Here is a 24,220-nt window from a genome sequence, read left to right as displayed (position 1 = left end):
TTCGTATGTTAAACATACATGTTGGTTATAACACTGACTAGACATACCAGACTTTCAACACGTGGTTTGCAGTTCTCACATTTAAATTCATTAATTTAGTAGTATTTCTTGCTCTGTATTTTCTCCTGTTTAGCTCATCAGGTTTCAAAGCTTTTTTTCTTTATAATTCAGTAGCAAATCCTCCTTAAGCAAGACTGTTAGATGTCTCCTTTGTATCAAGTGCTAAAATTATCCGTACCAGCTAGCTCTGTTAGGAGAGAAGAGGGATACTTCCACGTTTCATCATTCAGAAGCTTATTTGATCTTATCCTTGGGCAATGGAGCAATAGGGAAAACTTATTTCCTAAAGAATCTTCTCAAATGATACATGTATTTGGTTTAATGCTAACCCTTTATTTGTGGGCACTTACAAAGTAACATCCTTTTGCATATTTTTCTTCCTGGATAGCAATGTTCAAGAATTCTACCTGTTCAGGGGAGGGGCAAGAGGACACGGAGGAAGAGGGATTAAAGCACAGTATTTTACACCTAAGAAAACAATCGCTCCTGCTACGCTTACCAAATCAAGCAACCTGGCAATGGATGAGATTAATTTAAGTGGAGGAAGTTAAAATCTGTGAGGAAATTCTTTGCGTCACACGTGCTACCGCTTGCGGGAACTCAAGAGCCTCTAATAGTACTGCCTTTTAACCTCCACAATATATAGCTATACATTTCAATGCGTAATAGTTGAATATTAGGCATTAATGTTTGCATTAGTAGTCCAGTCTCTTAACACCAGACTATAGACACCATCTGCTTTGCAAAGCCTGCCTGCATCCCCTGATTATATCTTTAGCTTCCTCCACTGCAGTGCCTGCCAGGTGAGCCGCAAAGCACTGCAAAGGCAAAGAAACAGAGGGGCCTGGTGGGGTCATTTCTAATAAGCCGGCGTGTGAATACTAATCAGTGGTGGGGAAGCAGAGGTCACCCCAGCCGGCTTGTTGGCAGGTAGCTGTGTGCTCTGTGGCAGATGGCAGGCATTATCGACTCGCCACAAAGGCCTCGCGCAGAAGCAAGCGCTGGTGCTGAATGATAGAGTTATTGAGATTCTGTGCGAGATGCAAGCAGATGTGATGGTTTCCAGTACCCACCGTAAACAATATGCCAGCAGAATTTTTAAAAAGAGCTTGTGTGTACAAACACGAAGCGGACCTCATTTGAAGAATGCGAGCGCACAACTCCTCTGTAACTCTTTACGTGCCAGGCCGGGCTTCTCGCCGTCGGCACGGCACGCTGAAGTAGGCCTGCCGCTGGTATTTTGGGGGGCAACTTTCACGTCGGCAAGTAAAGAATCAAAGCGAAAGATACGCCAGGGAGACACAGTATCCAAATACGTGTCCCCCTCATAAGCAAAATAAGGTTGCTGCCCGTAATTACTACTTGGATTTAAGACAGAATCAGCATTTGTACAATCGATGCGGAAAACCGCGCCTCAGAAAGAAAGAGGCAGGTGTGTCATCGCCTGCTTTCTCCTCAGGACCCACATATGTGCTATGCTTTGAAGAGTCAGTGGGAACCACATAGAAGTATCTCCTGTCACAATTTGGTTCCAAATACTGCAATCAAAGCTCCTATCCTACAATCAGAAAAGTCAATACTCTTCCACGTGGGTGTAAATCAGGCTATGCAACTCTGATTGCAAGCTTAGGACTTTTAATTCCTAATACAAGCAAGAGGGCATAAGCATGCCCTAACCCTCTGAAATGGTTACTGAGCCACGCTAACCTAATCAAAACACATACATAATGTATGAAATAATCCCTAAAAGATATTTTAGGTGCTTGGGTAATGAAATGACAGGCACCCTTGCAGTCAGCAGAATAAGTCACGGCCAGGTAGTATAGTTCTGAAAGTATGCAGAAAACAAAAAGCCTGTATATGCAATTCAAAGCAGAAATGCCAATGACAAGGAGCAGTTTTGTGACACTGACTTTGAGTATACGTTGCCCAAGGCTGCTGGATTACAAAAAAATGAACAAGAAAAATAAATACTGATAAATACAGGGGATTTAAAGCACATTTCTGTATTTAATCTAAGATGTTTCTAACGCCTACAGGCTTAAAAAAAACATAATAAAAAGTCAGGGTCTCCATTACTCCGTTAAACTCGCACATCAGTACAAAGTGAATTTAAACCACCACCAATTCAAACGGTCAGCATTTTTAGCCTTACAAAATCATTGTATGTATTTGCTAAGAGACCTGTTTGAAGCAAAACATCTCAGAAAAACACATACAACACTGACACCCACCTGCTTAGGATCATAGACCATGAGCCTGTTTTGATACTGTGCTGTGTTTGTTACTCCTCCTGTGAAAGAGGTTATACAGGTTACATTCTTTTTTCGTATAAGCAAAATGAGGACCAAGATCAGGTACAGCAAAATAACCAATTCTAGGGTTCATATACTGACATAATTTCATTGTATAACCACCACTTACGCTTACATTCCACTGCACTTTTTAATCTGGTTACAAAAAAATAAGTAGCACACTTGTCAAACATCTAAAAACACAAAATGGCAACAACAAACGCCCTGCACACACACTTCCTTTGTAAACCTAATTCTATGGGCTAAAAACGAGATAAGAATTGATTTGTTTATAAGTGACTGTGCATTCAGCCGCTGTCAAGACGCAAAGATGAAACCCTTCCCTGTTCCAAGTATGTGATACAGTTTAAAGGAGGAGGAGGAGGTGGGCTTGCATCAGAGAGAAGGAAGAGGTCGGAGAGGAGCTGTGCCTAACCAGGAGCGTGACGTGGGAGACCACTGCCAGCTGGAAAGCATAGTGCAAACCTGTGCAAATGTGCTCACCTATATATTCGAAGGAAATCCTGTATTTAGTCTGTATTACAGAGAGAACATGTCCTGGCTTAGTTGTAGACTTATGTTGGGAGGTTGTTCCTCCGCAGTGACCAGAAACAACACTACCATTTACTTTTCAATGATGTTTAGAAAGCAAGGTACAAAGCACCTCAGAAAAGCCCGGAATCAAGTCTGACCCCCAGAGATGCCACAAACCATTTACCTCGACACAGTATACATGTAATGCCCGATCATCCTGTTCTCGATTGGTTTTAAATGGCAAATCTCACTGAGTAAACCGGTGGAAAAATTCTTCAGTCTCAAGTCTGTAATCTTACCTGCATAAGCATGTTCTCAAGTGTGCTCAAGCCTCCTGGGGACATGGTGTCACTGCAGCACTGCCACAGGTCCCAGTCCCCCCTCTGTCACCACCCTGGGCCCATGGGAAGATGGGACCAGAAATAACGCCTGGAAGCTGCACCTCACCTTTCACCCTGCCAGAAGCTCTGGACATAACTAGGGCATGCCAGTGGCCACACATCAGCGAAACTCATACCGACAAACTTTTACATCACAGTTTTAACAACATGGGCCAATGATGGACAAAATCCACAGCCACGAGAGGAAGGAACTTCATCTGTCATTACATTTGTTGATGCTTCTCTTTTTGTGAGGACGTCCCGTTTCAGACAGAGCAGCAGCAGAGCTGCTTTCATTCCTGCTGGCTGAGCTATGGCCCAGTCCTACTAAGGCCACTGGGTTCTTTTCTTTTGTCCCCAACCAGTGCCAACATGGCTCCGTGATGGGCAATCCTCATTTTGCCAGCCTCCAGCTGCACCTAGCACAACATTTTGGTTCAGAGCCATACTGTGATTTTTGAAGCAACGCCCCCACCTCCCACATGTCATTTTAGGCTGTAGGGTGGGACTGGTGTGCACTGAAGTTAAACCAGAAGCTCTGCTCCAGATGTGCACCAGCTGTGCTCCAATTCCTAACGGAGTGTAAGGGTGTAAAATGATAACTGGTCTTTCGGATGGCTTTGTACCAGCTGAGTACTAGGAATATTTGGTCCAGATGACCAGAATAAATATAGTCCAAAGCCAAAAAAAAAAAAAAAAAAAAAAAGGTGAACTGTACATGGAGTAGATACAGAGAATGCAGCACCAAAGTTTTATCTGCTGATCTGCTCCTACTGGGCTGAGCTACTTGCCAACATAGGTGTACCCTCTGATCACTCCAAATAACTTGAGCAAGGCCAAGAATCTGATCAATGGATAGCAGAAACTACAGACAAATCTATTCAAGAGTCTTGTCTTCAACCGCAGTAGCAGGGAGGAATAACTGTTATTTGGGTGCACCTCTGCGAGCACCAGCCTGTACTGGGGCCCCTACACATGGACAGTAGCACAAGCTCCCAGCTCAGAGATGCTTACAGGCTAAGAGACAGCCAAGATGAGATGTAGTCTCTCCAAACTGTTTCCATCACACTATGCCACACACTGCCCATCACAGCACCTGTGAAGTACACACGCAAGAACACGCACTGGAAAGCAACGAATGCTCCCGTGTCTAATATAACAATCTGTTACTGGGCTCTATGCTCTTCACAGTGTTGGTGGCCACCAGCCACATGCACAAAACAATCTTTTCTAATATCTGTTTTGTAATTTGATTTTCTTTTACATAGTTATTTCCACTCCTAGCGTAATGTTTAAAAATGAGATGTCAGATTAGTATTTTGAAAAATAAAAATCACGGTTATTTGGAAGATTACCTCCAGAATGTTAAACTACAGGAGATGCATCAGAAACACAATGCTGGGTCATGTATTTTCATTCAGAAAGGACACCTTAATTTGGGAGGAAAGATATGGAGAAAGAAGAGAAAGAAGGGGGTTGCTTCCTCATAAAATAATTAAATAATCAAATAAGCAAAATTATTTACCTCTCTTCACAAAGAGCCCCTCCTATCAAGTACACAGCTTACATTTTTTCCCCCACAATATTGCTCATCTGTGGTGTTTTATCATTACATTCCCTTCACATACCACTCTTCACTTTTAGATTAATCTGCCAAAATGAGATGCTAAGGATTTGCATACAGATTTGACTACACAAAAATAGATCTGGAATTAATAACAGTCTCTATATGTTTTAATTTCTTCTAGACTGGAGTACCCTTGCCTCCAGCAGTATTCTTGGCTTTGAAAGTCATCAAGCTGATTTGTCTGCTCTTAGGTTATGATGCCACATGCTGCTACACTGTCCCCTGCAATCAAAGTGCTCGCAGAGATAGATTCCATGCCTTCCCCTAACAAGTATATTTTATAGATTGGCAGTTTTGATCTCCCCTCCCCAGGGGGATAATCTGCATCTTAACAGGTTTCTATAGATACATCTGTCATTAAATATGCCATCTTATATCTGCATCAATTTTCAAACTCAAGTTCCTCCTAACTTTGAAGTGCTATAGCAAAAGTTTAAAATTTTCTGCCAAAATTCAAATTTAACAAGTCTGTGATGTCCTCTTGAACTATTTTTTTTTTAAATACTCCAGGCAGCTGGGAAAGGGCAAAAGAAGAGCAATATGTCTCTTAAAAAATAGGAAAACGAAAAAAAAAAGTTTAAATGGTACTAAAAATAATGCATATTTTCTCAGAAAAAATGGGGTAATTCTGAGATAATTTCTTAAACTTCTCTACAGTGCTTTCTATGAGGAAAGGAGGGAAAAGGCAGGGAGGCATCATAACGACACTTGAAAAGAAATATTTGAAAATACAAACCATGCTATTAAATTTGATGTCAAGCAATAGCAGCTAATGTGGTAATAACCCATCAGTTAAAGAAAGAGAAGAAAATATCTGGCTGGGTAAATAACAGAAAATTTACAATTCTGTCAGCACTTACTGGGCTTTATAAACAGAGCGATGATTGCACACCACTTTGTCACGAGCAGCTTGCTTTGAGGACTAGAGTTTCTGGGAGGCAAGGAGTACCCTCGGGACAAGCCTATGTCTTTCTTGCTCTTACAGACAGGAGAACACACTCACAGAAAGCCCAGCACCCAGCTCGTGGGCTTACAATGTTTTTACACTGCCACAGCCGCTGTTGCTCGCTCCCTTGCAGGCCATAAATCCTGCTTTTTAAGCTCTCCAAGACCCATAAGTTCCCAACTCAAGCAACAGTGCCCCTCTACACGGGGAAGTTGCTGGAGGATTCCAAACCGCACCTTGTCCAGCCCTTTCCCACATATGGGAAATACTTTGTGTTGTTACAGCCCCCCAGACAGTCCACAAACTGCACTGAAAAACACCTTCAACAAAGACACTTCCAAAAAGAGAAGGGGGGGAGGCAGTAAGTTCAACACCATTTTCCCAATCGAAAATTTATAATCCCTATTTATAACATGTCCTAGTAAGACCCCCATATGACTTGAGAAATCTAATCCAATCCAAATCCCCCAGAAAATCTCACAACTCTCTCCGAAGTCCCCAAGTGCTAGGCTGCGTGCGCGAATCCGAGTTCATTGGGAGATGTGTAAAACTACATGCTGGCAAAGAGCTCCCACGTGTATTCCTTCCAGCAAATCCAGGGAATATATAGAAACGCATGACATGCACCCCAAGGTGCTCTGCTATTTTAAAATAGAAATCTCTCCTCTCTTCCATGTCTGTGTGTTAAACACAAGACAATCCTTCCTCAGCATGCAAGCCCACTGCCTTTTACTTCAGCCAGCCCAGGTGCAGTGAGGACAGCTGAGCTGGAGAATATTCTCCCACTCTAAGGAGTCCCCTGGAAGATGCCAACAGCAGCTCTAATTAGCACCGTTCCACCCCAGATGCAATCCAGCTGCAAACAAGAGGGGCACAAGCCCTAGTTTGTTTGGGGGTTGTTGTTGTTTTTTTTTTAATCATTAAAGCCTGATATTTACATTCAATCTAAGAAGAATCAATGGCATCAAACCTATAATGTCAATACCTGAAAGGTGTAAGATCCATTATCTTTATTCAAATATAATAATAATAAAGAAACACTGTTCCATATACAGACTAAGACTGGGTCACTGAGGCAATTTTTATGTACTTGTTAACCTCCCGCTCCAGGTAATTTCTGTGCCAGCCACACTGCAAAACTTGATTTGCTTAGATACTGTAATTTCTTATTTATTCCAGATCTATTTTTTCATAGAATTTCATAGGCATTTACTGAGGAAAAATTTTCAACTCCTCAAAACAAAGAGCATACTGATAGTAAGGTAATACTTTTCACCCCAAACCACTTGCAAACTCAGAATAATTCCCCAAGATACGTGATCCCATCATTTCCTTGGTCAAAACTCCACGGAAAAAAAAATAATAATAAAAACAAATTTAAAAAAGAAGAAGAAGAAGCTGTTAAATACAAATCAACTGCACAGGGTTGGCTTGCTTTCCGCCCCCCCCAAGTTGAGTTGCCATGTGCATGTCAAGTTGAGATTTTAGCTGACACCCTTAAGGTCAGACAACTCAGACCTCAGCAAAACAACAGCATAATACTTCGCTTTAGAGTAAACTTTTCACATGCTAAGCTCTTGAGCACTTGAGGCGGAGGGGAAGCCTCGTTATCCCCAGCTGCAGGTGCAGGAATGGCCCGGAGCTGAACTGCCTGGCAGAGGTTCCCTGCCTCTCTGTCCCCAGGGGCACTACACCCATGCGGGAGGAGGAAGGTTAACGTGTATAGAAAAGTAGGTCTCCAGATTTGCATGTGCGCTCCACGGAGGATGCAGGCAAATGGGCACAGTTCAAGTTCTTGCTCTTATGGAAAATATTTCCCTGCTTCTATAGGGAATGATTGTTAGTAATGTTGAACTCCAAAGGGTTTGATGCATTTTGTTTCTCTTTCACTCAAATACTTCACTTTTCAAGCATGCAATTCGTTTGTGAAAGGGGTCATAGTGTCAGATGTTAACTGGGGCCTGTAAGATTCATCTTTCTACAAAATTTCAAAACCATCTGCCCGATGCTGTACTGTCAATACAGAAAACTTATTTTAATGAATTCTCATCTACTTTCTAAAATAAGAAAACAAAATAAAATGCGGGCTGTGAAAAAAATAAAAAAAAAAAAAGATGAGAAAAAACACAAATATAAAAATGTGTTCCACAATATACGGAGCTCAGAAAACTCGAGAACTGAACGCACTTGTGCTGACCAGAGGGTCCGACTAGTTCCAGAGTGCAAGAAGGCTCCCTCTGAGTCTTCTGGCAGGTTAAAAACCCCAAAGGGGTGGGGGCAGCTTAGGAGTCCCTCTGTCACCTGAAACACCAGCCACCCATCTCCTACTGCCAGTATGTGCTTACACTTACGTGGCATTTTGTTTAGCACACTTCTCCTCCCTGCTGCCTTTGCTATGATTTTATGCTCTATTATTTTTGATTCCTTCTCATATTTGTCCCAAAGGAGCAGCAAAGTAAAGCTGAAAATGAATCCCAATAATAATAATAATAGAAAGCCCCTAAGTGTAGTCAGCTTTTGATTAGCAAAGCCTTTAGAAGACAAGGTGCTGTAGCAGAGGCACTGATGGTTTGGCTATAGAGTAAGTAAATGGTCGGTGTGCCAGTCATGTTTTGATGACTCTCTCCACTAATACAAGGGCTAGAAACTCATATTATCACTATTTAATTTATTCACTTACTAAAACACTGGGCACATTTTCATGGTTATCTTGCCAGCTGGCAATAGCAGACTGACTTTGAGAGCTCTTGCTGATGACCCGTATTTCCCAGAAAAAGCAGCAGGGATACAGCTCAGAAACATCCCTAACTCAGACTAATTTTTTAATTACTTAATTTTAGGCCACATACTTCAAAATTAGGTTCCCTCCTGCATTACTGATTACTCTTATGCTAACACCTTATATTTGATGACGAACAGTGGATTTTTTCAGCAATGACTACTGATACTTCTGGATAACGAAGCATCTCTCTCTATTCCCCTGCCCCTGAATATACACATACTGCAAGCTACATTCTGGCCCTAAGCAATTAATTAATAATAGAAAGCTAGCTACAGTTATTGTATCTCCACCTACTTTTATTTTTAAAATAATTCTATTCAGTACACAGAAACCCATTTTCAATCTGTGAGTACATAATTCAGATCAATATCCTACTGAAGTATTGCATAGTATGCTCTCGTACTTCATAATAACCTGTCAGAATCTAGCAACTCAAAACTGCTAAGCATTTTCTCAAAAACTACACAAAATACAACTGAAAAGTCCTGTCTATCTTATTCCACTGCCAAAACATGGCTCCTTACTGTGACTTTACAACAGAAGTTATGTTGGTAGCATTTTCAAATATAAATGGAACAATACCGATAAAATATTTTTTGTTGTTTTGCCCAGTTTTACAGAGTTCATCTAACAGGCTTTCACTTACCTTTTTCCTGATTCTACAGCTGTATTAGAGGCATATCCTTGAACACAATATCACACTGCTTCATTATATAAGTGCAGATTGTATTTAAACACACAGGCAGGCAGGCATTTCACTTACATAACTAAGCACATTAATTAATCCTCAGCATAATTTTCCCTTTCTTAGCATATCTGGTAAGATTCAAAGTAATCTTCAACCACTTCCACATTTGACTTAAAAATCCCTATCAAATACTTCCTTGGGGTTTTTTTCAGGTTTGGCTTTTTGATTTTGGTGTATTTTTTTCCCCCAGAAAAAAAAATGAAATTAAGAAAAAAATATTACTTTTTTCATGTACTGGAGCAAGGACCACACTGATGGATGTTTCTACTGCTTGTTCAATGATTTTATATGAATATGCTTAACACGATTTCCTAAAAAGCTCTGTTTTTCATAAATAGATACTGACAAATGTAAACCACAGGGCGGGGGGAAGAAATCAAGACACAGCAGTAGTAGCGTCCACGTATTTGAATTGCCCATCACAGACAAACATCTCTCTCAACTGATAAAATAGGAAAGGTAGTGAATAAACAGGGTAATGCTCTGAACACGCCCCACTGGTACCCTAAAGCAGAAACCCTGTTTCCGTACCATACCTGGGTCTCAAAGCCCACCGAGTGCACACTTCAGGATTAACACACAGCACAAACTCTACAAGACTCCTTCAACTCAAATTGCTGAGGAAAGCAACCCGAAGCACCTGCCAGGGATCTTGGTGATTTTCTGCATTCTGTCATGCTTTGAATTCCGAAGTCATCATTCATTATTTAAGTGTATATGCATAGAAATAGATACCTGCTACATCGCCCACCAATGCATGGGAAGTCATTCCCATAAGGTACTTAATCCATGCAGGCAGAAAGGTACGTCTGCAAGTTGCTCTGCTAACCTAAACGACATACTTCGAGAAGCACGGTAAAGTCCTAAGCAGCTAACTTAATCTTTCGTCCACATACCATCTTTTCACCAGAGGCATCCCAGACCATATCAAAATCCCCAGAGGGTATCTACACTGAAGATGGCAATCACTGAACATTTTCCTCAAGGGCTGGCCCCATTTACTCATTAACTTCCTTGATAAATATTACAACTTTATAACCTTCCATGACACACTTCTTACTAAAAGGTGGATATTTTTCTGTCAAATCTTCTGTAGACAGCATCGACCTCATTCCAAAGTAACTAATACCAGAAAAGTCACTACAAAGACTGATGACACAATGTCCTCAACTCCCATCAATGTGCACATGTAAAATAAACTAACATATCATTTGCAACTCAGTCTGATATACTTTTTAAGATTACAAGGCCTATGCTTTCATCTCTCTGTGCCATAAAGCTATGATTACATCCACGGAGTCCTGTGCACTTGTTATGGACATTCAGAGCTATGCATGATTTCTAATGAAGGTCATCTTGGCCTGTAACAATATCCTAAAGAGCAAGTGGGAGCAATTCATACATCTGCCTTCAAGGCCCAGATCGACACAAGCCAGCGAGCACTTAATTCTCCATTTCATTATCAGGAATAAATGCAGTGGTACCAGATCATACTACAGAATCTGGGACTTGTTTTTTATTTTTAGGAAGCACACAGAATTTGTCAGCTGAAATTTTCCAAAAGTGCATTATCATTCCAATTCACTGTGATTTATGAATGGCGACTGGAGGTAGCACATATGATATATGCAGCTTTGAAACACAGAGAGATATTTAGCAGACAAAAAAATATTGTATAGGTATGTTATGCTCCTGTACTTCATATCAGGCTTGATTGTACGCTTCCAGGCTTAAACTCTTTGAAATACCCACCTCCTAAGACAAAAATTATTGTAACACATAAACCAAAGAAGATTTATTAGTTTCATTCGAGACAGTATTTTGGTATTTTGTTAGTACCTCAAACTGTGTGAAACGTTTTCTACCTGATATCCAAAGAAGACCATCCACCACATATCCTGCGTGGCATGACAGCGATCGATCAAAGGACTGTACAAAGGTCCACTTGTTCTTCTTGGGGCAATAGCGTTCCACTGTAGGTAACACTTGACGCAATTCATTTCTGCCCCCTACTGCATAGAGGTACTCATCCACTGCTCCCAGCACAAAGTGTTCCCGACAGTTCTTCATTGGAGCTATCTCAGCCCAAGAGTTAGTGCGGGGGTCGTATCGACAGGCAGTTCTCACCGCACAAGTGCGCCCTGTGGAGTGCTCTGCCTCTCCGCCAGCTACAAAAAGAAAGTCTCCCATGACAGCAACACAGTGGTGGCTTCTCCCTACAGGCATAGGCGCTAGCTCACTCCAGTTTGCAATCCCTGCGATATGAACGTTCTCTTGATCTACTGGATTGAAGTATCTCAATTCCTTCACTTTACAGATTTCACGTTTTTTCCCCCCAATAATGTAAAGAGTGTCTGACTGGAAGCGAGGTTTTGTCCTTCTAGTTTGCCAAACTGGCTGTGCATAGACACTCTGGTGGTAAGCCAAGGCCTCATTAATAAGTGCTGTCGCAGCTTCACTAGCTTGGACAAGAGGATGAGAAAGAGCTACGGTATGCAGTGTATCCACATCCATAAGGCCAAAGCGGACATACTGGAGGAGTTCATCCATGTACTGGTAGCGGCAGTTGTGTTCCAACCACCTCACAGCCAGCTAAAGGTGGGGGGAAGGAAGGGAAAAACAAGATACCAATTAATTATGTACAATTCTGTCAAAATCTGATCTTTTGAAAATTGCTTGCATTCCAAGACCAGCTACATACTTGCTTCTGTAGTAATATCAATCAATATAAAAAGCAGACATGAAAGCATGTGAGTCAACATAAAAGATACCTACTAAAACTCCATCTATAATATACATAAAAGCATTGTATTGCACCAGTCCCCCTAAAGAATTTCCACAGCATTACCAGACTGCAATACTGCTACGCGTTACTCTTGCTGTGCAAACTGTTAGTGATGCTGTAGGAGACCACAATATCCCAGAATCAAGCTGCTGGAGCAATAATATAAATATAAGGACTATGTGATCACTGGAGACCACACGTACACTAGAAAGAAAAGTAAGATTACAGTTAGATGATTAGAAAGAAAAGCCCCTTCTCCCCTCCATCTTTCATTCCATTTATGACAAAATATTGAAGGAATATAACAAAATACATACAGAGTACTTCAATATTTTTTCTTCCTTCTTCATTTATTTTATTCATAAAGTGGAGATTGGTGTAAAGGGACAGAAGTTGAGACAGAGAAGAGATAAGCAGAGAAAAGGCTCTGCTGGTTTGGGACTGACAGAAAGCAGCAAGAAAGACTCTAAAACTGTTCAGCAGCTGGTATCAACAGCCAAAATTAAACATAGCCTTTAAATTACATAAAGCGTAGTGAATCCAACCAGCTCTAAAAAGAGGCTAGGAAGGGCCTAAACCATTTCAAGAACTGTTGTGTAACCTCCAGGGATGAAGGTGCCCAAACTTCCTCAGTAAAACCATTCCCATGCTCAGCTATCCTCTCAGATTTTCCTTCTACCTATGCAGGAGCTCTCAACCCTTCAACTCATTGCCCCATTTTCCACCTTTGGGTTCATATTCCAGAGCTCAGGAACCCCCAGACCAATCCTTGAAATTGATCCATCCATACAGGATGAAAAGCAGTTTACTGCCTTCCTTTTCTCCTCCACCTCTGATGCATTTTAATATGTGCATTGTGATTTCTTCTTCTCTGAATGAAAAAGTCTCTCAATCCATCTTAGGGCACATTTTCCAAACCTCTGTGGCTTGGCTCACAGTTCTCTCTTACTGAAAGGAAATCACCCTCTTTCTTAATGTTTGCTGCTGCAAACTGGGTATAATCTTCCTCTTAAGGCTGTAGTAGTAGCGAATAGATTAGAAGGATCTCTTTGATTGTAACAATCTACGCCATTCTTGTTTGTACATCACTATACAAGACTGTCGGTGCACTATGATATTGCTGATTTATGTTTAAGCTTATGATGGAGTACTATTCCTACCCCTTTTTTCTGCAGAACTCCACAAAGTGTCACCCTTTCTCTGTCATTACTAAACTCTCTACTATTTACTTCAGACCGCTGCTCCAATCTGTCAAGATCATTCTCAATCCTACTTATGTTTTCAAAAGTTCTTGAAGACCAATCCACCTTCTGATTGTCCGAAAACAAACCCCATATTATTCTTTCATCCAAGTCATTAACAAAGACAATGACTAGTTTTGGATAAGGACAGACTCCTCTACTTGATACTTCATTTCATCCTGACAAAGAACTCGTGGAGCAGGAGTTTCTAACTAGCTGTGCAATAAGAACAGTTTCAGCTAAAACTTCCTGCCCTGTACTGCTCACGGGAATGTCACATGCAGGAGCTGAAAAGAAAGGCTTCTGTTACTTATGGCTTTCATATATGCATGGGGTATCAAATTTCTTGCTGCTTCTGTATTCTGTCAGAGAGGGAAGATGACAAACCAAAACCATTTTCCTATTAAGATTAATTTGAAACACTTTTTCTCCACTGTGCTATTCAACCCCTGTGAAACAACGAATCAATGGAGGGCATCAAAAATTCCAACAGTAGTTCAGTCAGTTAAATGCTGCAGGGAGTTTCAAAATGTGCATCAGCTATATGTACTGAGACTTGCTAGTAAAATTTGTTAATTAAATATATTTGAAAAAGTGTTTATGGACTTGAAATCATTGAACATTATATTCATATGTTCTAAATGCACCAAATCCATGTGTCAGGTGTCTCCTACTGAGTGGTTTTAGGCAACTCCCTACTCCATGTCTTGGGCCATGTGAATCATTCCTCAAAGTCTTCAGAGGCACTTAGCTCTCATCATTGACTAGACACTTGAAATTGAAGTGGAATTGAGGCTATCTTCATCATGATGAAGACGCCAACTGAATTCATATCAACTGAATGATGTGTTGGTTGCTATATTAAAAGAGAAGAATTTACAAAAACTGAGTTCTTATCTGTCATCACTTGCATCCAACAGATTGGTTTCTTTTGCTTCTAGTCCATGCCTTCACTCACATCTAAAATGGCATTGCGGAGCTATCACCTGTGCTATAATGACAGACATTACAGACTCTTAAAAGACATGCACTGAAGTAAACCTGGTCTTGGTAACCACAAGGCTTTATAAAAGGAAGTTTAAAATTAATGCCTATTAATATCTTAGAACTTCACCCTTCCTCTTTCCTTTACTGTCCTCCCTCCCGCCCCCCCAATAAATACTATATAAACACACAAGCAACACTACATACATTTGTACCTTTCAAAGACACAGCATCTGCATTCATTTCTGCGTATGGGATGTGTGCCGATCTGCAGCAGAAGGGATGGACATTGCCATTACAATACATTTTCTCTGCTGCATGAAGTTTGGCAAAAGCAACTTGGTTTATGCTGAGTTTGGTCTGTACTGAGAATATTCCTGGAGCTGTAAAAAATGTTTCACTGAAACCAATAATGCTTAACATTTTTCTAAAATCACAGAATTTCTAAACCACCACAGTGATGGTGCAAAGTGATACAAAGATACCGTTGGCACTAATAGGAGATGTACAATCTATTCCCGGTCTTCAACCAAAACTTTTTCCATCCTTTCCTACACTATTTCATCCCCACTCAGCTGCCCTGCATCTTTATTTATGAAAACTTTTGAATCTTTCCTAATTAAATTTATTGCAACCTCCTTGGGATCCTCTACATGCTGCACCAAAAGGTATCTTTGGTCTATGCTACTTCCACCTCTCCTTTCTGACAAGCAACTGCATCAGCAACGCGGAGGGTAAGGTGAATCCCAGGCTGTCTTTTGTGTAGGTTGCTACTGGCTCTTACCAGACTCTGAGGTGAGTTTGCAGTGGAGTACTGCAGTTTACCATATTAATTTAGAAAGCAGGGTTAAGAACCCCTGCACATCACTCTATCACCTGGATGGTCTGTAGGCATCTGATAATCAGCAGAGAAGCTCTACTGCATCTTAGGGAGGCAACTGAGATCTGGGAATCACAGTGTGTTTAGAAGCTCCTGTCCAGATCAACTCATGCTACGGTTGAGCAGAATTTGACTACAGTATCCTGTGGCACTCCAAGGCAGAGAAACAGCCGTAAGAGCTAGAAGCTATAATGTTTTTATCTCCTTGTCTTGCTGTTGATAACAATGACTGTTACTCCATTTTAAATGCCATAAATTCACTTTGGGACACTCCTTAAAAATAACTGCTAGGAATTTAAGCTACAAATGTAGGTATTTTTATGTATATTCATAGAACACAGGAGCAACTCCTAAATTGTGATACAAGGCTATGGAACAGGTCATATGGGTTTAGGGACACTCATAAACTGAGCCTTAGACTTATACATTTGTTATGAAGCACACATTGTTATCATGCTCTCTAGCAGAACATGGTGTCTCGCACTATGGAGGCATGGAAGAAAATAAAGTTATCTGTGTGGGTGAAGAGATATTCTAGTCACTGGATGGTTTGGCAGCTATTGGAAGGCTGGAGAAGTTCAAAAGAAAGAAACTTAAGTTCCCAAACAAGTCTTTTGCTTATAGTAGAAATAGCCACTGATGGACTGTAATACAGTTCTAAATTTCCTTCAGTGTAAAGGAGGCAAATATAACTCTTGTGAACATATGGCAGAAATGCAAACTTCCATGTAAGATATCAGCAAACATCTGTATATTTATCAACGCAAGTTCTACCACCTTTACGCAGTTTTTGTTTAATCCAGACTTAGAAATCTGGTGTCTACATAGAAACTCCAAAATTCCCCCCATCTATACACTAATTATAGCACCTATTTTTTAGCCTCTCTGATAGTAGTGATTAGCAACTATAATCAGTATTAGCAAAATAAACTCAAAGCCATTATACGCTTTATGACACTGCAAGGAAAGACGTTCAGGCTTCTCTAAGGAAATACCAACAGCACTTGAAATTACAACTGTGTTTAAAACGCAAACAAGTAAGCAAGCAAAAAAAAAAAAAGAGACCATTCACAATTTTGAGGTTTAAAATATTTGTATCGCTGTTAAATAATTTACAAAAATAAGGAAAGACTCCTACTCCTAGTGCCCTATAGGCAAATTCTGTTTAAACTGCTAGAAGCTTCTTTTCTATTAATTTTAATGTATGAGTGTGTGAGAAACGGAAGCTACAGCCTAGTGCCTATATCAACTTTAATAAATAATATATTTTGCCATATTCATCTTCTAAACTAAGTAAATGACAAAAGTAGACCCTCAGAAGGACAAGATTTTCAAACCAGATTAATTCTCTTATTCTAAAGCCTTAACCCAAAGGATTTTCCTTCTCCAAGGTTGCATTACTTGATTTACCAATGGAGTACATTCTCAAAACGTGGAAAGATGAAAAATATATTGTGGCACAGTTGGAGCGTACATCTAAGCACACCTGCATGTTGGATTGTGATTTCATTGCATTTCCAACAGCTGCTGCTGCTTTCAGCATGGTGCTTCGACAGTCCATTTCCCAGAGCCTCAGAGCATGGTCCTTCCCTCCCTGCTGTTAATGGTGTAGGTACTACATACATACCACAGCCAGAGAGGGCACAGAGGCAGTGGAGGTTAAAGCCGATGTAAGAGTTTCACTCCTGTTGAGAATAACCCTGCAATAAGTAGTTACCTGGTCTTCTGGGCTGCCAGCTATCCCAGGAAGCAAGAGAGGCGGTGTGCCTGTGCCTTGCCCATTCAGCGTCCCCCTGCGATCCTTCTCACGCCACTCTGCTGGGAAAGGCGCCAGACCTTCACTTGACATCACAGCAAGTTTAGTAACCAGAAAAGCTAAGCTATTTTATGCGTGCAAAAACTTTGACATACTCATTAGACCCAGGTTCGCTTGGAAACTACTTTAAGTCACGAAGTCAGCGTCAGGGAAAGTTTATGTCCACAGTGTTCTGAGAAAGAAAATGCCCCTCTAAGCCTGCACTCTGTGAGAGGCAGGGGCCATGGGAACTCCATTAAAGTCCTCCTGGTCCGCTCTTTAGTTGATGTATTCATGTTGTAGCCCTACAGACTGCAAAGGAATTATGCTAGTTTATACCATCTAAGGTCTCTAATAACTGAGATGAAGCCAAAAAGTGACAGTAGCAGAAAAAACGAAGAGTTCAGAGGTTTGGGGTGGGGTTTAGCAACAACAAATAAAAGGAAACATTAAATTTATAAGGTTTCAAAACAATGAGATCAGATATATTCAACAAATTATCTGATTTCTGCCTGACAATCTGATGATAATATATACCAGGGAAAGGGAAAGAACCACAAATCTCTTCTTTCAACACAAATCTCACCTGGGCAGTCCTTCTGTTGCTTAACATAGGCAAAAATTTTCAGCCAGAAAAAGATCAGTTTAATATCTTTGTATCATCTGCTCCTATTGATCGATAAGCCAAGAAGAGTCGTGAAAGCAACAGTTACTACAGCAATCACTTTAAGGCACCAAGGGAATATCAAAAACCAAACCTTTGACTTTACTAGTTCAGTGTTTGAGAACACTAGAAATACATATTTTGGCTGTAAACCTGCACATGCTTTGGCCTTTTGTTGGATTTTATGTAACTTGGCAAGCCTCAGGTGCTCCAGACTGGAACCTCTTGCCTCAAAACCACTGTCTCGGTTGGCTATCGTCAACACTACCCTGGCTCTTCAAATCTCAAGTCCAGGAGCGGAATCTATGGATAAACCAGGACATTTAGTAAAGCTCTGAAACGAAGTCCACTGAAGGCTATGGAGGAACCTCCACCTTTTTAAAATGAGTGGGGATTTCAAAAGGGCCTGAATTTGGATCTCTAAAGTGTCTTATTAGTCTTCTCTCTCTCTTTCTCCAGAGACTACAAAGGAAAAAACCCAGAGGGTTTAGGATATTCATTTAAGCATTTTATTTAAGTAAGCTGAACTAAATTGGTCTGTATCACCCATTTAAGGATAAAAACACATGGGTGAAGAATTCTTGCTGGGAAAAAAAGAACACACACACACGCTTTTTCAAAGTCATGAGTTGCATGTGAATATTTTTAGAAGTTAGTAACTAACCACACAGCACAGCCTCCAGACTCTCTTTGCAATCGTATCAATCAGGTACTACCTTACAGTTGTGGGCAGCATGGAAAATGAGTGGCTCAAGCCTAGATGCAGGAGAGCCTTAAGATAGAAATCTTTTTCTTCTTTTTATTTTGAATTAAAAATGTGCATAAAAATAAGACTGTAATGAGCTGCATGTAGAACAATCAAAATTATGAGGTATTTGCATTTCTTTTGCACCTTGAGCCAAACAACTACAAAATTATGCATAGGATTCTCTCAATCTGAACACAGTAAATATTAATAATCTCTGAATCAGCAATGAAATGGCTTTTGCCCCTGAACGCTGAAGAGAGACTTTCCAACTCAAAAAGTTGTAGTACAGTGACTGAGACCATATTTACAAGGCACCGAGCTGAGGCATATGTGTGTAGCGTGTGAAAATAAAGCTGTGCCATCCCCCACCCTCTTTACACAGAGGCATTTTAAAATTACCTGTTTGTCAGTTTTACAAATGTGTGTCTACGTAAGCAGCCCCCTGTGTGGCGCTGCGTTAGCAAGCAGGCACACTTTCATTTGCACATTCTGATTTTACAATCAGAATTAAAACATTTGCTCTGTTCAGAGTGAATTGATAAACAGGGATTTTAAAATTTCTTTTTTTTTTTTTTTTAATGTGAAAAATGAAAGAAAAATGTTCCTCTAGATGTATTATGCCTTTGGGCTCCATTTGAGGGAAGGGGAAAAAAGACAGAGAAAGCTACTGTGAAGGTCACAGAGTGAAAGAACTTCCTCAGGGCACAGAATAAATTAAATCCCAAGGAAAAAATAAAATGTGATTTCCAGAGTGTGAGGCACAAACTCAAAATGACAATGATTGACAGCCAAACTATATCCGTGCAATATCGAAGACTGCACGTTCTCATTTACCTCAGTGTAGCCAGCAAGCGCCCATTAAACATCCGTCTGATGCCCAAATTAACCTTCTTGGCAAACTGAAAGAGGCACAAACTATCATAATCAACCTTTCATTATCACAGCAGCCTCTAGTTAAAGGGTCAGAATAATTGTGCCATCAGAGCCCTGATTGTTTTCAATCAACAGACGACTGGAGTGACAGCTCAGTGATGGAGTAGTTTGATGAAACCGCACCAGGCCTAATCAGAGCAGATGAAAGGAAGGCATGATTGGTGCAAATGAACAGTCGTGCCTCTCTTTTTCATTTACAATCTGAAATTACTCTTAAATTTACAGGGTTTTTTCTCCCTTATGAGTACCTCTGAAAGAATGTTTGACTTATTATGAGTTCTGACAGTGCTGAGTTATAAAACACAGGTAGGGTTTTCAGCCCAGGCTTTAAGTGGGTATTCAGCATAATTTTAACAAATTCACTCTTGAAAAGCACAAAATGACTAAAGACTTCCAATGACCTAACCTTTCAGTGATGTTTGATTAGCAGAACAATTTATCACGGCTTACATTCTTCATGATAAGAGAAGATTAAAAAAAATGGGCAAGGATCTCTTGCAAATGTTTTCTCATAGCCAATATATTTATTCCATTATTGCTCTCCTGTTCTCTCTCACACATACACACAAAAAAGAAAAAAAAAATTAAAGAACACTGCATTAATAACCCTTTTCCTCTTAGAATGAATAACGGAATCCAAGCAAGGGATTGTTTGGAGATGAAAGCAGAGACCAATTATCATGCCACTGACAGCATCAATATTTAGTTTTCTGGTGGGTTAGGTTGTTCATTCCCACATTCTAAAGGATGGGAAATTAATTGATCCCACTAGGTGTTTCTTACCTTACTCATCAGCACAGAATCAGAGTGCGTCACAAATGAATGGGGGGGGGAGGGAAGAAAAACTGTGGGCTGCTTAGGCAAAATTTGGAAAGAATGGAAGATTCAAATTTCCTTCAGCTACAGTTCACTTCCCCTCCCAGCCTCACCCAGCTCCAACCACGTGGGTTCCCATCCCGACAACGGCACTGTAAGGAAGGTGCAGTAAATAAAGAGAACCTCTTTGTACCTCTGAAGGAAGCAAGTATTTCAAATGACGAGCAGTAAATCTTCTGTTCTGTGATCCTAGTCATCATCAGATGTTCTCTAGTCTGCCAAGCATCACAAAACGCACACCAGTGTTCAGGTCAGCATACCAAAACAAAAAAGCAGCTTAGAAGCAAAGTAATATTTGCCTGAAGGGGCAGTAGATAGAGAAGGCTGATCCCAACATGAAAGGCTTTTAAGAAATTTTGTTTCCTGTACCTTTTCCTCACACTACAGAATGGAAGTTTTAATTCCTTAAACGTTTGGGGCTGTAAGCAGAATATTCATCTGAGTGGAAAACACACAAGTGCCCTCAGCTGAAGCAGCTGTGAACAGGCTTGCACATCCTTGCTGACACAGAGGATGCCATTTTCACTTGTTCCTGTTTAATTTATTGAAGTCTACTGTTGATGTAAGCAAGCTGAAAGGACAAGGCTCTCTGGTGCTCTTTCTTTGTACAGTGAGGAAAGTCTTACTATCCTCAGGTAGCATGAAAGCTCCAACTCAGCCCAATTAAGGAAGCTCTCTTAGCTCCAAGTCTTAGATAAAAGCAGCATGACAAAAGTTGCCCAGTCTGCCAGTGATTTGGCAAGTACTTCCCCCCCACAGTGCTTCCACTCAGTTGACAGCTGTTTCACCTTTCCTCTTGTTTCAAATATTAGAAGACCCAACCTTTTCCAAGTATAAAGACACCGTTTACAATATACATACAGATTTAGTGAACTCTTGGGAATGACCCCAAAACATTCCTAACATGCCAGTGAAGAAGGGAAATAACAGCTTGGGAAGCTGCTACCACATACTTTGCTGGATGGAGCAGAGAGAAGGCTCAGAAGCAAACATGGTTCTCCCTGCACAAATAGCAGTCTCACATTCACATTTCCCCACCACGAGGATCACACGACATATTCAAAGACACTGTCATTCTACTATTTGTCCCCAACTCCTACTCAGCCATCCCCACACTAGTGCTAGACCCCTGCTTCAGTAGTGGCACCAGCTTTGTGTAGAAGGGGGCCCCTGAAGTGCATTCCCAGACTGGAGTCTGAGAGCACAGCTGGCAGGAAAGACAAAACATGTATCCTTCCAGACTCAACCGTAATCACTGCCATCCAGTCACAGACCCAAAGCTTCACAGACAGCCGGGGTTTGGAGGACTGAGGGATCAGACAGTAGGCTCAGGCAATAGAGAGGGAAGCCAAATATGAGTTATGACTTTGGGAAATACATGGCCCAAACGGATGATTAGAGTACCCCAAGGTTCATTAGATCTGGAAAGCGAAAGCACTTGTTAGTGTATGTCCCCCTGACCTCTTATCAGCCTCTGCAAAAGTTGCAGTGGATTTGTCCAGAGTACTACTTTAGGAAGCTCTTGGTCTGCTAAATAAGAAGTGCTATACCTCTCGGTTGGAGTTTTGCTGCTTTGGGATCTACATGATGTCAAGATGACAACCTGCAACTTTCAGAACACCAGCCCTACAGTCTGTAAGCCACTATCCGAGACAGAGAAATTTGATTTTGATCTTTCAGCACTGAATAACAGGCAGCAGAGTTGTTGGCCAAAGTCTCTCTAGCAGCACAAATGATGCCTTTCATGACATTATACGGTGATTAAAGTAGAGGTACACAATGCTGTTGTACTAATAGCAAACATTTATCAAAATTAATGGCATTAAAGTCAATCACAATGTATTAAAAATACTCCTCAATTTTTCTCAAGTGCTGATAAGATCTATCACCTTAAAGCATTTAATCTGTAAAGCATCAACCACCAGTTGCCCGATTTCCTCACAGGGCTGCTAGACAAAAATATTGTACTGCACAGTCTTCAACAGGTACATGGGGATACGTAACCTACATGTCTTTGGTAGGTTTCTTAGTCATAATTAAACAGCTCCGTTAGTAACAAGTTTCACAGCTGTATTTCCATCTCAGAAACTTTTAATAAACCTTTCCACACAACATCCTTGTGAGGAAGGCAGGAATTCTTCATACCAAAGATAAACTCTCCACCAACCCAATAGAGTCCCTTGCATTCTCATTCCAGTGCTTTACCGCAAGCTTCCTTCCTCCCTCCCTAGTGCTACATAATGATACTGGCCTTCCCAAAAGGGACATTATTTTATCAAAAAGGTTGTGAAAGAGCTACTGTTAGTTTCATTTTTTATGTATGTGTTTCCTATGAAACACATAGAAAAAAATGTCAGTTTTATAATAACAAGAATAAAATGTTCACTTTTCAAATTGTATTCACTTTTTTTTTTTTTTTTTTAAACACACTTTATCCGATGCATTTATTTTCCCACTTCTTATATTTACTGGAAATGAGACTAGACAGAAGCCTACCTAGAAGACATTGACTAACCTCACTAAAAATATTTCAGCTTTTTAGACCTGCAATAACTATGATCAAAAATCAGCTTTACAAAAGGCTAGCTGAACTACATTAATATATAACATTATATATGGTAATGAATCATATTATATTAAAACAAAGAATTGCTATAATGGAAAAACTAAACTTTTCATCTACTCGAGCTCAAAGTGAAGTAAGGTAGAGACAGAAGGTAAACTCTCAGCTGTTGTAAATTATCACAGCTCATGGAGGTTTGCCATTTTACACCTTCTGGGGAATCTGAACTTCAAAATTATATAGCACTTTCCTTCCAAGTATCTGAAAGCAATTTATAAGCAGTAAAACTCAAGCTTCTCTGAGAAGTGTACATTTCAACCATTTTCCCAACATGGGAACTAAGAGAGAGAAAAATTAAGTGATATGACAGGAGACAGCAATGGTACAGCTGACACGTAATCAAAGTCTTCTGTGCACTCAAGCTGTCCACAGCCGAGTCTCTTTGTTTCCACAGGATTTTGGTAGTGGGGTTTTTGTGCTCCATGCCACAGAATGAAGCCTGGTAAGATGCAGGTATCTGAAACTGAGAACAAAATGGATCCCTAAATATCATCTGACAAAAGTATTTGAGATATTTTTGCTGAAAAGTACACCTCCATGCAGACAATAAAACACTACATTTTTTCTTAACCTTCTTGGAGCAGCAAAGACAAAACTATCCCATAGAGTGCTTCAAGAGAACTCTGTTCTTGTGTGATCAAGTCCTCAAACCATGGAGTAGTTTCCTTCAGAGTAATTTGGAGCTTCTCTACAAAGGCAGACCTACAAATGTGCTTCTTCCATCTAACTCATTCTTACGCTATGACAGAAGGACAAGCAAGATCCAGTGCAAACCCAAGCAATAACACTCCATATGTACCATTGTGTATTTAAAACCCGTATGAACTAGTGTGTAGTCCCTGTTGCAACAGACTTTACAGCTACCCTGCTACTGACAACCACTCTATTTTCCTGTGCACTGCAATGACTATCACACCTGGGAGTGTACACAACTAAAATAAATGAGCTGGGATTGATCACACTGGAAAGGCTCTACTCCTGCAATCAAAGTAAATTTTGTTTTAACAGGATCATCAGAAAGAAGTGTGGAGGGTGACAATCTATCCAGAACAAAGCAAAGCAAAGCAACAAAACCAAATCCAAAATGTGGCATCTGGACAGAGAACCTCACGTTTTCCTTTCAAACAGGTCCAGCCATAGACAGTGAGAAGTGACAAGCAAGTTCCACGCCATCATAAACATTCCTAAAATGTAGCTTCACAGGTTCCTAAAACCTATGAAGCCTAATAGATCTGCCCTTCTTTAATAGCTGGATCAAATGGCAAGAAGCTCTGAGGGAACAGCTTCTTGCCATCCATTTTCTAACGCATCACAAAATGC

General features: G+C 40.5%; 1 protein-coding gene across 5 annotated transcripts in view; it reads right to left on the bottom strand.

Annotated features, from left to right (window-relative positions):
* The window catches only part of KLHL32 (kelch like family member 32), a 130,395-nt gene that overhangs the window by 5,643 nt on the left and 100,532 nt on the right, over positions 1-24,220 (bottom strand). For all 5 annotated transcript variants that reach the window (XM_049817648.1, XM_049817647.1, XM_049817649.1 and 2 more), the window contains 2 exons: positions 11,237-11,963; positions 2,295-2,353 (listed from right to left, as the gene is read on the bottom strand). In XM_049817648.1, coding sequence (XP_049673605.1) covers positions 2,295-2,353; positions 11,237-11,963 — 786 coding nt within the window. The remainder of the gene's footprint in view (positions 1-2,294; positions 2,354-11,236; positions 11,964-24,220) is intronic.

Source organism: Accipiter gentilis, chromosome 15 (genome assembly GCF_929443795.1).
Source record: "Accipiter gentilis chromosome 15, bAccGen1.1, whole genome shotgun sequence".
In the NCBI taxonomy this organism is placed as follows: Eukaryota; Metazoa; Chordata; class Aves; order Accipitriformes; family Accipitridae; genus Astur; species Astur gentilis.
This window is presented reverse-complemented; position numbering and strand designations above follow the sequence as displayed.